Source organism: Thermobia domestica, chromosome 18 (assembly GCF_964235325.1).
Source record: "Thermobia domestica chromosome 18, izTheDome1.hap1.1, whole genome shotgun sequence".
Taxonomy (NCBI): domain Eukaryota; kingdom Metazoa; phylum Arthropoda; class Insecta; order Zygentoma; family Lepismatidae; genus Thermobia; species Thermobia domestica.
Window position 1 is genome coordinate 141,178,521 of NC_137471.1, and position 17,897 is coordinate 141,196,417.

At 33.6% G+C, this 17,897-nt stretch overlaps 1 protein-coding gene across 6 annotated transcripts in view; it reads right to left on the minus strand.

The window, feature by feature from the left end:
- LOC145674980 (putative Na(+)/H(+) antiporter nhx-9) overlaps window positions 1–17,897 on the minus strand; it is a 148,893-nt gene that overhangs the window by 50,108 nt on the left and 80,888 nt on the right. For all 6 annotated transcript variants that reach the window (XM_081745308.1, XM_081745307.1, XM_081745306.1 and 3 more), the window contains exons 9-10: window positions 17,133–17,271; window positions 4,651–4,797 (exon numbers count right to left, since the gene is read on the minus strand). In XM_081745308.1, the coding sequence (XP_081601434.1) occupies window positions 4,651–4,797; window positions 17,133–17,271 (286 nt within the window). The remainder of the gene's footprint in view (window positions 1–4,650; window positions 4,798–17,132; window positions 17,272–17,897) is intronic.

Consider the following 17,897-nt stretch of genomic DNA (forward strand, 5'->3'; position numbering starts at 1 on the left):
GATTTTTCGAAAAAGGTCATTCCTAATTCAGTGGAACCTTGCTTAGCATTAGAAAATTTAAACCTTTTGCCCCTCCTTCTCGTAAAGCAATTAAATTATGTTATCTTACTGAAAATGTCTGACTTGTTTGGTTTGAAGTTAGATTATTTATATAGTACTTGAGTTCGTCGGTCCAATGCCAAAACCGCGAATGTGCAAATTTTGCTATTTTCACCTAAGTACTGTTTCATGTTATTTGGGGCACAGAGATTCAGGCCCGGACTGGCCCAGGTGGCTAGGCGGCGATTGCCGCCCAGACAGGGGCCAAATCAAAATTTTAATAAATAGAGGAAGTCAGGAGAAAGATTTTAAAAAATGTGGAAAACGTGTGCGACAATTAATATTCTTGTGAACAGTCTTGGCGGTAATCTGCATACATCAAGCTCTTACAGAGTTTCATTAAACTTTTGTTGCGACCCACGTTCCATTGAAGTAAGAATGAGCCATGCCAGCCTCAGAGTGACATGGGGGCAAGCAAAGACAATAGTAAAATCTAACACGCTTTCTATTGCGGAATATAAAAGGGAGCCGAAAGTATAGTGACTCGACAACACAATTCTTGAAAGTTTAGTTTTTTTTACCTAGAAAAAATAACAATTTGAAACCCAACAGAAAGAGATCTGAGATCACTTTTATGATTTATGATATTACGGTGTCGCGCTGTCGCCTCTCTAACACGGTCCCTTGGTTTTGGCATTGTTGAGTCACTCATGATTGTTTGCTTTCATCTTTCAGTAGTTGTCAATTTTATCAGCGGTCAAAAGTCGAGTACCAATTTTATCAGAAGTCAAGCCGCGGTTACTTATTCAGTAACGCTCTGAGGTAGCGTATGTCCTTACCCTGTCGTTTCGAAAATTACCATGAGAACTGAGATTAGTGTTATTGTAACGAGTGGGTTATAAATTCAGATTTCTTGAATCTACAGCATTGATAAGTGAAAAGTTAGTAAATTCTTTGTACGTAGGTGTTTCTTTTAAATAAAACTGTGGGTGCTGTTGAATCCAGCTTCATGGTTGTCGTTGTGTATTCATATATTCCAATTGCCATTACAGAAAGAACTGGATATACACATAAATTTGGCATAAAATTACGTAAACCGAAATGAAAATTCATTACATCACTTTCTAGTAGCAAATTTAAGATTTAGTGTTGATAATCTCTTTCCTGATTTTTTATCAAGTCGCAATCATGGTATGTAATTCCATTACGACCACCCTGTAGTTCTATGTGTGCACACGATTTGCATAAATACACCTAATCTGGGTACTTTACATATTTCGAGGACCACAAGTACTTAGTGACATTCATGTCATTACGTGAAGGTTTTACCGTGCTTGTTCCGGAGGGTATATTCCTCTGAAAAATATTTCGGCTACGTGGGGAGGGGGAGGGGGCTGTTTTGCAACTTATCGTATCTTTTGTTCACAAATACTGAAAACGCCAGTTATGACTTGAAATTAATTTGTCTGTAGTTCTTTACTACCGTCAAATGGGGTGAATAGAAACATGGGGGTGAATAGAAACAAAACTTCAAAATTAGTTTTGGATTTATCTGGACGATAAATTAATCAAGAAAACTGAAATTTCTTAACATAGTCTTATACGGCTAAAGTGTCCAGGGCAGAGACAAAATGTTTTACTGAGTTGGGAACACTGAGGTAGACGGCAGTAGCATTAATGTGTTACTGAAATCTTACACGGTATTTTAGCGCTCCTTAAACTTTCTTGGTAAGTATGACATTTTCATATTTGTTGCATTTGAGCATATGCCTATTTTGTAGTTTGTTGTTTCATTTACTGACGTTCATAGTAAAAGTTTTCCTTTTGTAAATTATTTTTAATCAAAATTTAACTTTACTGGGTTATTGTTATGATTTTTAATTAGTGGGGTGAATAGAAACACTTCTTGGGAAATTCTTGAAATTCCTCAAGGAGTGGAAAATTCTTGAGGAGCAGAAAAAAGGACCTGATAGGAATGTATCAACCATCTCTAAGAACAAATTTCCATGTCTTCTGAAAAAAAAAGTGTGAAACTGAAGGAGGAAAATATCAGGGCTGGATTTGAAAAGTGTGGAATTTTTCCCCTTTGTCGAGACCAAAAACTGAGGATGTTGCCAAAAAAAGACAATGAACGAGAAGAAACAGAACAGCAAAAGTCATCTCAGACTGTAAACCGTTCCCTTATGGATCTTCTCAGGAGCATGAGAGAAGATGAAAAGAATTAAATAAGGGAAGAAGAGAGTACGAATAGATGTTTCTGGTAAGAGTTTTGGTTTGTTTTCTGAAAATGATACATTTTCATCAAATCACAACGAAACTCAACCTACCTTTGTATTGTCGGAAGAGGAGAAAGACAACACTCCAGAAGACAACATTCCAGACGATCACGAACTAGATGATGGTTTTCTAAAGCTGGTGATTTTGCTGTGGTAAAATGAGAAGCTAAAACTCGATGAGACTATTCAGCACCCAAGTGCAAAAATGGGAACATGATGCATATGTGGGAGTGTTTTATAAGAGAGCACATAAACAATGAAATTTTCAGAACGAAACTGTTGGGTTTTATTAGGAGTTCGTCAGCACACTTTAAGTATATGATAACTTTCGGGCCCCTTCGTGGCTAAGCGGTTAGCGTACGCGCCTTTGGCGTGGGAGACCCGGGTTCGATTCCCGGCGGGAGCTCATGTAGTTCTGATTCTACGTTAATCAGTAGGTCCACGTCTCATATAGCCTCGCTGCTGAACGGGACGTAAACCTCAAAATCAACTCAACTCATGATAAGTTTCCCTGATGATTTCAGTGGTTTAAATCTTATTCAAATATCATCAAAACTATATAGTCGTTATACCTATATTGTGCATTGTATTGTTTTATAAGTTTGTAACTTATGTAATACTGGTCTTATTGAACTAATATCTTGCAGGTATCAAATAAATCGTTCGTTTCAACAAATACGCTGTTTCTTTTTTACCTTTCCAATAGTATAAAAGAAACAACAATGAAAATAAAGTAATTGTTTCTATTCACCCCATGGGTAGGGGTGAATAGAAACATTAAGAAAAATCAAGGTGAAGAAAAGTGGAGTTGATAAATTAATATGACGTTTACTGAAATTTATTAGCATATTAAGACCTTTCTTTTGGAATAATCTGATACGCGAAATCTTTAACATTACCAGACTTATATTCGCATATAGCCAAAAATGTGTTTCTATTCACCCCATTTGACGGTAACAAATTACAAATCAGCCATCCCAAGGCGAGATAAAAAAAAAATGCTTATGATTACTGATTGTGTTGTTCCCATAAATATTGTTACATAACATATACTCTGATTCTATATTATGATCTTCATGGTATAATGTATGGTGTGGTTCTAAAGAAATGTGTGCTTTTTTCTAAAATAACAGTGTGCTTTAATCGTGGGAAAACAGTGGGCAATTGGAGTAGTGGTGGTTGGAGGAGATTGAGAATTTGGGGCCAACACAATATATCAGCCGCTGGGGCCAACTAGTAGCCAGTCCGGCCCTGCACAGATTCCAATACCAAATTCCCGTTTGTGAAATATGAGTATATTAGAAGTTATCGTCAATTCCTAAAACGTGTACTATACTGATAAGTCTATATACTGATTTTCGGGGTAACTTGAATATTAAAATGCTTATAACTCAAAGTCAAATTTAGCACATTCGCGGTTTTGGCATTGTATCAACGTAATGTGTTACGAGTTCAGTGGATTTAACTGAAATTTATTAAATGCTTGATATTAGTTCAGTTGCTTATAGTTTGTCATCAAACTGAAAGAAAAAAGTTCTTTTTTGTTTAAAGTTCTTAAGATGAGAGTCTTGTAATGTACCACGTGCACCTGTGTACACTGTCATATGCTCCTGTTTGTAAACATCATCACATGAATTTATGTCGGAGTGCTAAACACCACGTGGAATTACTTCAAGTAACAGACAACGGACCTCGAGGACCTCCTAGAAAATCACATGACGACAGGACAGCAGCAGTGCCACCGCCGCTCTGGGACAGCAACCAGCGGACCGGTACCAATTTTGTGGCCTCCCTCCTCTTGCTTGCCTGGAGCACTAGGAGTAACTACCCTCAAAAGCGTCTAGTCTGCTTCGGGACTTTTGGCTATTCTTTTCCTCTTGGCTTAGCCTCTTTTGTGGTTCTGAGACTTTTATTCCTCTCACTGCTTGCTTCGGAGCATTGGGGTTTCCCGCGCCACTTTGCTTAGCCCGCTTCGAGGCTTTGTAGAGATCCTGTCCGCGACGGCACGGCCAAGGACTACCTGATTTCCACCTTACAAATTAGAGAAAGTATGTAAATATTTTTCTGTAAATACTGTTGTTATAGAGGATTTTATAAATAAACAGCTAGTCGGAGTCGATTCCGGACTCTGATTTTATTAAGCTAGCTCTACCTAAAAAGAAGTTTTACAATATAAGCATAACTTTTTTTTTCAGTTTGAAGGCAAACTATAGACAACAGAAAACTCATAACAGGTTATTTTGTAAGGACATATTAATTTAGAAACTAAACTGGTATTAAATTACTAATGTTGACCCATTCGAGTTTAAATGAAATACATTGAAAGCCAACTTACCTTTCCAGACTTTTTAATTTTCTTTTGTTGGTGCTTTCTTACATTTTCGCTAACCATACGTCGAATATTCATATGCATCTTGTAATTCACTTGGGTAGATAAGTCTCTATCATCCACTGCATGTCTGCTGTAACTTAAGCGACGATGCTGAAATTAAGTCAAATTAATTACAAAACATGTAAATATTCAACTGAATGAAAGACGTCATGTTTTCTAAGGTGTTGCCGCAAAGCATACAAGCTTCCAGTGTTCTCACGAAAAAGAGTATACAATACTTGGAAAGCAAATTATCAAAAACTAGGCTATAACTACACTACTACAGCAAGGTTTTTACCCAGAGCTTTTTAACACTAAAATGATTCAGCAACACTTCTCTAAATATGTTCGAGAACTCTAAGCAAAGGCGTCCATCCTTTAAGTGGTAAGGAAACCCACAAATATTTGACAATCAGCAGTGAGAAAATTGAATAATATCCTCAATACAGACTGCTATATAAATAACAAGAGAAGTTAGGAAGTAGAACTTCATGCTGCTTTTCTTCATATGTGGGTACCACAGGATTGCGATATGCAAAAATCCATAAAATTTTTACTCTGTTTTAGTTGGTAATGCTTCACGATTCCAGGAATCAATCTAGAGGGAAAAAACTCTAGTAAAAGAGTAAATAATTTAAAATAGACGGGAACAGTAGTGAAAGCTGAAATTTGTAGGATTTAGTGTTACATAGGCTGGATCTAAATGACGAGAATAAACTTTTGTCAATGACAGTTCGTTAGATTAAATGGAACAGAAAAGTTCTAATAAACATGACTGAAAAATGTGTTCTTTAAAAAAATATGAAGGTGAAGCAAAATTACTGTTTGAAAACTGACTTCAACTATTGGAACTGGAAAAGCGATTTGATATTTTACGTAAACACTAGACTCTCACACACAATCATAGTCATACGTCTTGCAAAGAAAATCAGAAAAATAAACACACTGCTGAACAAGACTGCACTTATTTAATATAAAAATACATTTACACGTAAGAAATGTGTTTTTATATTAAATAAGTGCACTCTTGTTCAGCAGTGTGTTTATTTTTCTACTAGACTCTGAATTAAAATATTAATGTTCCAGTGTTTCAGAATGATGCGTAATAAATTTCGTAAGAACTAAGGTGAGTACAAGAAATCTTCTCGATAACCAAACTTACCTTGTAAAATTCGATGTGCAGACACCGAATATTTCCCAAAAGTGCGTATTTAGATAACAGTAGTTTTTATGTAATATTCGAACTGCATTTAGTTTCATATTACTTGTTGTAGAAGGAAGTGTGAAGATTCAGAAGACTTGAAAAGGGTAGGACAATACGAAAAATGTGAGAAAAAGTCAAATCTATGGAAATACTAGTAGAAGAAAAACATAAATATGCCAATAGAACAAAAATTTTGGGAAAACTAAAAGTGGATCAAAAGATTGCGATCTTGGCCAATAATTAGTTTTTGGATCAGGAGCCACAAATATTTGAACGGATCCTAAATAGAGCTTCCGTATTTTCTACGGAACAAGCACATCATACTGAGTTAAGTGGTAGTTCGAGTTTGGCTACACTATATGTAGCTCTCCAGATATAAAGCCTATAAGAAAATTTTTGTTGAAATATATTGGATCTTTTGAGTCAATTGGATCAGGAGCCGCAACATTTTTGAACAGCCCTTAAATCGAGTTTTCGTATTTTCTACGGAATAAGCACATTATACTGAGTTAACTGATAGTTTGGGTTTGGTTTTCTCCAGATATAAGGCCTACAGGAAAATTTTTGAATGAAATATATTGGATCTTTTTATCCAAAAAATATGATAGAAAGATGTTGTGGAAACTGAACATCAGAAATATTATATTCAAAAATTAACCGATCTCATAGCTTACTTGTTGGGGATGGAGAAATAAGAGAACAGCTAAGAAGACTATATACCTACTGAGTTAACTAAAACCTTTAGTAAAGGAAAGAAGTGCTATGAAACATACGAAACTGTCAAATAAATAGTAAAAATTAAGATTGGAGGGAAGGAACTTTTAGGCTACTGTAGAAGTAGAAGAAATAAATCAACTGAGCAGTTTTCAGAAACGTAAACGGGAAATAAAAGAAAAGATAGCAATGGCGCGAAAAGTATTCGGAAAGAAAAAAAAAAAGTATCTTACGTATCGTTGTAGACTGGTGTACTGTACAGAGAAGAAACATGCGTGTTACGAAAAAGCGATGATTAACTGAAAACGTTCCATGTGATGCTACAGAGAAGACTGAAGAAAATGAACACACAGAATGAAAAATAACGAGGCAATTACACCGGAGGTTGAATGATAGTTAAAAAAAGAAACAACCGATTACGATATTATTTGAGATGGTTCCGGTCGTAATGTATTATTAGAATATAAGATAGGAGTAAAAAGGAAGAAAGTATATGTAGTTGATAGAGAATAAACTGTAAAAATGTATGCTTGGCTACAAATACTTGTGATTAATGCAAGTAAAGATTTGAAGAAAACATATAGAAGAAAACACGAATTTTAGGAATGATTCAAAAAATGGATCAAAAGATTGCGATCTTAGCCAAGAATATTAGCAACGATGAAAAGATGCATCAAAAGATTGCGATCTTGGTCAATAGGTAGTTTTTGAATTAGGGGCCACAAAATTTTTGAACGACCCCTAAATCGACTTTTCGTATTTTCTACGGATTAAGGACACCATACTGAGCTAAGTGACAGTTTGGGTTTGGCTACACTATATGTAGTTCTCCAGATATAATACCTACAAGAAAAAAAAAAAAGTTTTTCCTGATATATATTGGATCTTTTGATCCAAAAATAGAATTTGTAAATTATAAATTTAATTTAATACTTGATTATTAATATTTATTGTGCATAACAATAGCTGATTTCAATTTTAGGAACTATCAGAAGACCTTATTATGATTATTTAAAATGAAGAAAATGGACAAGTATTCTTGTACTCGAAATCTTTCAAATGTGTGACAAGCCACTTGCTTGTGATTTTTCAAGTCATATTGTCTATTTAAAAAGATACTTTTCATCATATCACAATATTGCGAGCGGTGATGGTATTTAATGAGAAAGAAGCAAAAAGGCTAATACTCAACGCAAAAAATAGCAGAGTTTTCTTCTACGTGTAACAAGTAGCAGTTTCGGAAGAACCTTATTCCTTCTTCAGCTTGCTTAAAATTGAAAAAGGATTTAAACATGAAGGAGAATATGAAAAGGTAAAAGAAAAAAAAAAAAAGAAAAAAAAGTAAAACAAAAATCTCTCAAAAATTAAACACATGGGAATAGGCCCTTACTCTCATTGTACACTGCTGTTTACTGTTTTCTTTTCTTGCTTGCCAGATGGCGAAAGTATGTAGTGAAAAGATTGCTCCAAACCATATTTATTTCCCTCCTATCCAAATTAAGTATGGGTTTCTGTTTATGGATATAATATGATTCTTTGAATTTTCATTCTATTGCTGTTTTCTGATTTTTCAATTAAACATGACCCTGCGATGTTATGGTTCTAGTCTCTAACAGCAACGGAACGAAAAATCAAAGAATCCATATTACTTCCATAAAGAGAAACCCCTACTTATTTGGATAGAAGGAAAACAAGTATGATTTGGAGCAATCTTTTCACTACATGCTTTCGCCATCTGGAAAGCAAGAAAAGAAAATAGAAAACAGCAGTGTACAATGACAGTGAGTGCCTATTCCCATGTGTTTTAATTTTTGAGAGAAGATTTTCTTTCTTAATCCTTTTAATTTTCTTCCTTTTTATATTCTCCTTCATGTTTAAATCCTTTTTGAATTTTAAGCAAGCTGAAGAAGGAAGAAGATTCTTCCGAAACCGCTACTTGTTACATGCAGAAGAATTTTTTTTAAGTATTAGCCTTTTTGCTTGTTACTCATTACTTGTGAACAGTTTATAGACCTGAATGAATGAAATTTTCAGCCAATGTTTATTAGAAATTCTTGTTCTATTATATAACTTATCTTCAAACATTTTTGTCCTAATCATTTGGACCCAAACTGTATACATGAACAAGCCATTAATTTTTTAACCAATACATAGAAGGAAAACAAAGCAAAGAGAAACAAAAAAAAAAAAAAAAAAAAATCATGCAAACGATAACGAAGATGAAAATGAGAGATTTAGTTTCTTGCTAAAAATCAAAAGTAGACTTAGACTCTCGAAAACATAACTACTACGGTCAAACCTTAAGGAACATCGAAGTACGAAAACAAATTATTAAAATCAAAACAGAAGGCAGCAGTAATTAAAATAGGAGGGGGGAGTCCGAAAATAAGTTTCCCCAGGCGACTGTGGACAGAGGTAGGGATGCATGACCAAAAATAGCATGGGACATAAAAATCAGACGTACGTTTATTTTTCCACGTAAGTGCCACGTACATTAAGACATTTGTCATACCGGTCTATAAGGTTCAAAAACCCTTCCAGGAAAATTCAGGGCTCTGCATACGGAAGAAGCGTCGAACAGCTTCTGTGACTTCAGCATTGCTTCCAAAGCGCCTGCTGCCGAGAGTCTTCTTCAAAGCCGGAAACAGATGGAAGTCATTAGGTGCGAAATCAGGGATGAATAGCGGATGGGCAAGGCGTTCCCATCCAAGAGTTGTAATATGCCCCTCATTTAATTGGCGACACCCTCTCCGCACCGTATGTTTTGATATCACATCAGGCCCATAGATTCCACGCGACAGTTATGGATTTCTGTTTCCGATACGCCACGTGCCCATTCACAGCGGGCAACCGCTCGCACTTCCTCCTTTGATCACGACGTCTAAACGCGCCTTCTCCCCATACCTACCAGGCTCAGACGAGAGACTCATCTCCGCTTTGCGCAGGCGCTGCGACGGCGCGATCTGCAGGATTGCTGGCGAACGATACTCACTTGTGTCTGAGTGTGTTCGCGTGTAACCGCTGTCTAGTTTCTCCCATTGTTGTTCGCTTTCCTGGCTAAAACAACAAAGGAAACTTATTTTCGGACTCCTCCTCGTATTAACTATTGCTACTTCTTGTTATCTTCATTAACAACAATTCCTGAACGTACAAACATAGTCTTTCTTTCTTCATATTCAGCAATATATATATGCTCTCATTTTTATCTTTATTATGCAAAGAATATGAAAGTACCGGGTGAAGGAAAGTACAAAAAAACGGAAACTACACACTTAGAAAACTGTAAATTTGAAATGCCTATTTAAAATATTTCCTCAACTAATTCTACAGTTTATACAACAAACAATATAACTTTCTATCAATTTGATGGGAAGATTCAATTTTCTGTTGTAACTCGAGTCGAAACTATTTATGCTGCATTGACTTTTTTTAAAAGTATTCTGTATTTCGGACATGACTATAATGAATACATTGATTTTATTGTGAGTACACCCTACGAATAAGAGTTATAACGTGATTAATCTATATAAATCGAGTTCCTTACATTAACATTTTATTATTCCCTACAAATCGAGGCTTCTCATGTTTATACTTTACTAATTCCCACGAAACAAAGTTATTGATATTTAAGTTCTTTAATTCTACGAATCTCATATTCTTTATATTACAATATTATTTATTCTTGTGAATTCAAATTTTTGGTGTTTATGTTTTATTAATTTTTGTCAATTGAACTTCCTGGCATTAGAATTTTACTCGTAAGCCAAAGCACTCGCAAAAATACGTAATGAATCTCTAATGAATAGAAGTACTTTGTATTTCTTTAATCCCTAACAACTAAAGTTCCTGGTTTTAAACTTTATTAATCACTAGCAAACTAAGTTTGTACTATTTAAAAATTTTATTAAGATTTGAACTGATGTTCTTAGAATTTAAAAATTTTATTAAGCTCTGAACTGACGTATCAAATTAAATATCCTGTGAATTGATCGGAATGAGACGAGACATCCAATACATTATTTTTCTATTTTGCAAGTTTGTTTCAAACCCTTCAGCATCAAAATTTCTGATCAGAATATACCCATATTCCTCATATGCCAAATAGTGAATATGTGTTATACACGAAACAGGTCGATTGTTCTACCGTTTCCAACACCCAGTATGAAGAAGAGAAAAGTGCTGAAGTGCTTTGCGAGTTGCATATTAGTGATTGCCTTAAATTAAGTACCGTAGGATTCGTAGTATGCCATTCTCTAGGCTCGCATGAAAGATATGCAGCTTCCTAAGAACAGCAAAGACAAAAAACGCATTATTACAGTTTACTCAATTATCATACTTACGTCAAGCTGCTTTAATTTAAGAGCCTGACATGCAAAGAAAAAAAAAAAACATAAAATTTACCATTTTTCTCTTGCTTGTTTATTTATAAGCGAAAGGAGATAACGAAATGCAACTTACCACAATCATAGGTAATGTTCTTGAACAACAGAAAATATGAATCTGAAGAATTTTTTGTGTTGCCAGAATAACATTTCCCCCTAAATCTAAGTTAAGGCAGCGACTAGAGGAACGCACTCAACTTCATTTGACTACGTATCATTTTGTTTTGGTATCCTGTGAACTAATTTTTAAATAACATTATTATTTAATTTTAATAACTATATGTTAAAACCATTTTGTATATTACAAACTAAATACAACTATTATTTAAAAAGAAATTCACAGGGTACCAAAATAACATGTTACGTAATCAAATGAAGTTGACTTCGTTTCTCTAATCGCTGCTTTAACTTAGATTTTAGGGGAATTGTTGCTCTGGCAACACTGTAATTTCTATGTATGGCAACACTGAAAATTCTTCAGGTTTATATTTTCTGTTGTAGAATAACGTTATCTATGATTGTGGTAAGTTGCATTTCATTATCTCCTTTCATTTATGAATAAACAAGCAAAAGAAAAATGGTAAATTTTGTACAACGTCAGGCTCTTAACAAATCTCATTGCAACTTAAAGATTTCAGTGCGATGCAACGAATCTATTAAAATCTATGTTTTGTCAATAACATTACGGAAGTACAAGTAACTATGGTTGGCTAGGAATTACATTTAGGCTGAGTGAAACAGGAGTTGTACAAAAAAGGTGTTAAATTAATTTCAAAACGCACAATAATTCAGTTTGTTGAATCTAAATTTTGACCTCAATTCTTAGTTTGAGTGTAAACTTTTGTTGATGCGTAACCCTCAATACAGGTACAGTTATGAAAACTTAACAGTAACATATTGTAATTTTTCAACTTACAAAGATCTCTACAAAAATATTTACGTAACAATGCGTATGTATACAATATACATATATAAAGAATATTTTGTGCAGGGTGCAGGTAAAGTTACGAAGCTTATTTGTACCAGTAACATAATATATTAAACATAAGGTGTCACACTTTGTTAAACGAAGTGAAATCACTGAATTGAGGCATGTGGAAAAAAAAAAAGACAATACCTTAAAGTAGTAATTCACTGGATAACTTGATAATTTCTATATAACAAATTTCGTGGAATCTACAACTTCACAGAATAGCACATGAAATGTATTGTCATATTATTTTTACTTCAATAAGTCCTATATATTTTCGTTCACGGATAGGGCATAGTGCATCAGTGACATAGCGCTAATTTCTGGTGCGAACAGATTCTAGTTCGACCCCAGCTTACATAAGTGTTGTTCATGGACAAAATCGTATCCATGGGTTTTGCTCGGTATTTTCTCGTTTCCTCTCACTTTACTTGTTCTATCACTTCAATCACTATTATCATCATCTTGCCTCGGAGCATAATCGTGGGTTAAGCTACAAAAAAAGAAAAGAAAACAAAAGGTTCTCCCAAATTATCATTCCACCTATCCTTTCGCTATTGCACTTTCACTAATCATCCGTCTCCTCCAGCCTAAAAAGCATAAACGCGGATTTTCTTTCTTTTTTTTTTTTTTTTTTTTATCATTTTACAGCATCTAAATCCAGTGAATTACCAACCGAGAAAACTATAACTGTATAAGAGAATACATATTCTCGATTTGAAGATTTACATCACCATCAGAATTGTAGGTTCTACTACTTTCATTAAAAGCAAATATTTTTCGGTTTCTTCCAGATTGTAACAATGCACACAGGACTGAATGCTTCATGGGACAATAAATCATTTTGGCACGCTAATTATTTCCATAAAGGTTTATTTCTACCTTACTAAATAGTACCTTTTAACACTTAAATTCTTGTGCATTCCACGTGGCTTTTTACGCCGTCTTGCTGTAAGGCACAGTTTCTTGCTTGCTCCATGTGAAATCAGACTAATGCAAATGCATTTAAGTCTGTTTCTCACTCTATATGAGCTAACATTAATATCAAATGTGTACTACTACTATTATGTAGAAACTGTGACAATGAACGTAAGATTACCATATGACATACTTAAAAAAAAAAAAAAAAAAAAAAAACCTCTTAAAGAGCTTATCCGTTTGCCATAAACACCAGACTGTGTCATGTGATCAGGTCAAAAGACACGTTGGGTGCTGAATCGAGTCTGGATAGTCCAAATCAAGGTGTAAGATATTTCAAGCATGTAACCTTCCGGTGGGGCGCCCTGGGTAATTAGAAGATACATACACTTCATTGTTATTATTGACTTTACTCAAACAATTTGACTTTTAAAAATGTTCTAATGCCTTTGCAATTAGTCATCTCCTTATTATAGTTTTTGAGGTATGTGAACAACTTCATCTGATTTTCCATTGACATTAATGTTAATTTCATGCTCTTTTTGATTATGTTCCATCCATTTTAGGACAATTTACTTTTGTAATATAGAATCTACGTAGTCTGTTCTACATTTAAGTTGAATTTCAGCCATGTCCTTGTTATGGTTTTTGAAATGGAAAAATTATTTGTTTTCATTCATTTTCCATTGACAGTGTTAATGTTTCGTGCTTTTTAACTAGGTTTTATCCATTTTAGGACAATTTGTTTTTGGAATATAGAATCTGCATAGTCTCTTCTACATTTAAGCTGAATTTCAACCATCTGCTTCTTTTGGTTTTTGAGATAAATGGAGGAATTATTTGTTTTTCATTGATTTTCCATTAACAGTAATGCTATTTAAAAAAAAAAAAAATACCATGTTTCATTCATCTATTTTAGGACAATTTGCGTTTCGAATATAGAAACTACATAGTCTCTTCTACATTTGAGCTGAATTTCAGCCATCTCCCCCAGTCAGTTCACATCATTGCAACTCTATAGGCTCTTTCACAAAACATTTATATTGTTCGACAAATCTCTCAATAGTATAACAAGAAAATATTATATATATATATATATATATATATATATATATATATATATATATATATATATATATATACAACTACACTTTTACATTATCGATTACGGAAATATTTTGTTTCTTTCCGTTTTCTATTCTATTCAACCTTTGCGAGTTTTACCATTAGAGTCGCGGTCTTGAAGACCTGTCGACTTTATCACTGGAATTGTTCTTCTATTATAATGTACTCAATAGTTATAGTACGAGCTGTAATCAAAATGGTTCGGCTATTAAGCCGAATAGCCCGCTCTAAGCTGCGCTGTTTACCCTACAAAAAAATTTAATAAATACTATTTGTTAATGGTGCCAGATATATTTAACTTATTTCACATCGCTTACCGGTCATATCAAATACTAAATTGTCTAAAAGTAAGGTTGTTAACAAAGTAAAAGTTGGAAAGAGCGAGTTTGAAACTCATACACATCAGGTAGCCATTTTATCTGAACCTTTCTTTCCGTTGGATGTTTTGTATTTCCTTGGAAATTGAACATTATGACAACATTAACATTAATGGTTATTTACAAAATATCTGAATTACCCTTACGGGGAAAGAATACTAAAAATGATACAAAAGCTAACCATTTTTCTTTTGCCGGTTTTTCGTAAGTGAAAAGAGATAATGAAATGTAACTTACAACAATAATAGATAATGTTATTCTACACCCAAAAATACGAATCTGAAAAATTTTCAATGTTGCCTTCCATAGAAACTATAGTGTGGCCAGAATATGAATTACCCAAAATTCAAGTTAAAGCAGTGACTAGAAAAATGAACTCAACGGTAATTGATGACTTATCATGTTGTCTTGGCCCCTTGTTAGCTATATTTTAAATAATATATGTATTTAATTTGTTATAAAGAGGAAGTTATTAAAATTAAACTTTCTGTTTATTACAAAATACAAATATTATTTAAAAGGTAGTTAACAGGGAGCCAAGACAACATGGTAAATCATCAATTACCGTTGAGTTCATTTTTCTAGTCGCTGCCTCAACCTAGATCTGGCCACACTGATTCGTATTTTTGGGTGTAGAATAACATTATCTATTATTGTGGTAAGTTACATTTCATTATCTCTTTTCACTTACGAAAAACGGGCGAAAAATAATGATTAGCTTTTTATCATTTTTAATATTCTGCTCCCTTAAAAATTCCTCATTTTCTTAAAAACTCGCCTGGATCATGTTTAGGGCTCGAGGAAAAGGATATGGCCGAGGAAAAAAGACGTCTGGCAAACTTACTGAAATATATCTGCATGATATACTCTGTACAATGCATTATGCTGTCTAGCAGAGAGTTCCACTGTTTGATCATATCTATCAACTCTTATACGAACCCTACTTTCTGAATCTGTTTACTAACTAAATCTTTATTTCAAACCGATGTCTTAAAGTTTTCTTCATACAGTCCCTGGAATTTGAACCTACTAGAACGAAGCAAGCGATAAGATTTTCTCCTACTTTTTCTACTTTCTTTTAAATCCTCAGACTGACTTGTATTTTTCTTCATATTATATATATATATATATATATATATATATATATATATATATATGTCAATTTTTTAAGATATAAACTACATAACTTAACCTGCATGTTGCACAATAGTAGCTTTAAATTATTGCGTATATATACAGTGGTGCTATTTTGCCGGTTCACACCGGTTCGCTAGAACCGGTTGTCAAAATATTTTCAGTTCGCAGAACCGTTTGTTAAACCCAGACAACAGTGAATGTTACCCAGTTATACCCAGAAACAGTAAATTTTTGTTTAACTATCTTTGTTTTTAGAACCTTTTACAGCTACACGGTTAAACATATGATCTCTCAGAACAAGCTATAAGCGTTTATTTCTTAATCTCAAATGCTTGTCAGATATCAAGAATGAGAGCTGCGATTACATTGGTATAGTTATGAGGGTTATTTATATTCGAAACTCATACATACCATTATCAAAAAATTTTTAATCCATTGATGGATTAAGGTCTTTCCTATAATGTTTTACAACCATCCTATCTAGGATAATTCGTTTCTAAGACATACATATATATAGAACCGCTTGTTAACAAATTAGAATAACACCGCTGTATACATATATACATATATGTGTATATGCATCTTCTTTACTTATACATTTCTGCAAATGATAATGTAAGTGTATACAACAACACTGAATTGCTATTAATATTTCTTTTACTGAATATTGTGCAGCTTAAAGAAAATACAATCCCTGAAGTGTAACTCTTATAGCTGGTTACTACGATAGAAGAAGATGAAACTCAAAATATGTTATCTTCTCGTTATGACAGTCTTACAATAAAAGGGAAATTTCTTGTTTATTGTACAACATCGATGATTGAATATGTGCAGTAGCAGCAAATTGAAGCAAGGAAGTTTCACTGATTCAAATGATTAATTTGACTCTAAAGCAACAGAAGCAAGCAACATTAAAGGCACAGTCAAAATATCTTGCTCTAAATCTAGTGTTAAGTTTGCAAGTAAGGCTGCAAATTTCCTGTACAAAAGAAACAATCTTTTTCTTTTTTCTTCTGTTCTTTAATATATCATTCTTACACACATCATCAAAACATGAGTATATTAGAATAAGTACATTTGGAAAGTTTTCTTCCCTTACTATGTAGCGATAAAACTTCAATTTTTACCAATCTGATTTTCTTCAAGATCTGATATTCATTTATACCAAGAGATGTGTATCCTTCAGTCACTATTTTTCTTTCTAAATCTCGTACATAACTAATTATTCTACATTCCATCCCTACTGAAATGTTAACTTAAATATGTCTTGACTGTGTTGAGAGTTGTTAGCGAAAATTCGACATGTAATGTATTTGTTTGAATTTAACTACAAAATACAGAAGAGCAAGCTAAGTATCTTTCTAATATTATTGATAAAGTTGTCTCTTCAAGAAGCTTACATTATAAAACTTAATCAGTTTATCTGTGTGAGAAACATCAGAATTTTCATATGGATCTATTCAATTCGTGCGTACGACTGCATAAGAGAAACCAGGGGAAAGAATTTTACCAGAATTATTTTACTCGCAAAAGCTGGTGTTCTGATACGTCTACAGAATAATCCTTAAATAAAATTTATAATTAATCTCCAACGACAGATTATTAGCTCATTCACTTACCCTTCTATATGGTTGACACAACTCCTCGGCCAGAAGATGGTGAATCTTGGCATCTGTCATATCCTTGCGGGAAGGATTATACTCTAATTCTTGTAAATCGAGATTCCAACAACTGGTATCCAATTGAGTAAAACTTGTGCTGAAAAAATAGACATGTCTCATTAATTTAGTAAATGTATACATGAAGTATTTGAAAATAAGGGTTTCGCATTGGCCACGTTCTGTACTTTAAGCAAGCCTTTGTGTAGAACATAATAAGATAATAATTAAGAAAATTTGGGTGTTATGGTTTTCGAGGTAAAAATCTGAACTTTAATTAAACATACCTAAAAGGTTGCACTCAGATTGTTAATGTCAATGGAATGAAATCGGATAGCATTCCAATAAAACACAGGGTTTCTCAAAGTTCTGTACTGGGACCGGTATTGTTTATATTGATGATAAATGACTTTTCATTGAATATCACAGCTAAATCCTTTCTTTATGCTAATGACACAACCCTGCTAAACACCAGCAATAATCTTACAGAGCTAATGGTATTAAATGAAGATACCTTTATGGAAACTAAGAAATGGTTCAAGGCAAACGGATTTCTTCTTAATGAAAATAAAACTACAAGATATATTTTAATTAAACGAGTGTTCGGTAGTGTCAAAAAGTGTAAAATTTCTTGGTATCACTCTGGATAGGCAATTAACGTGGAAAGTACATGCACTGTAGAATATGTTTGTGTAAAACTTTTGAGAATAATAAGTTTAATACAAA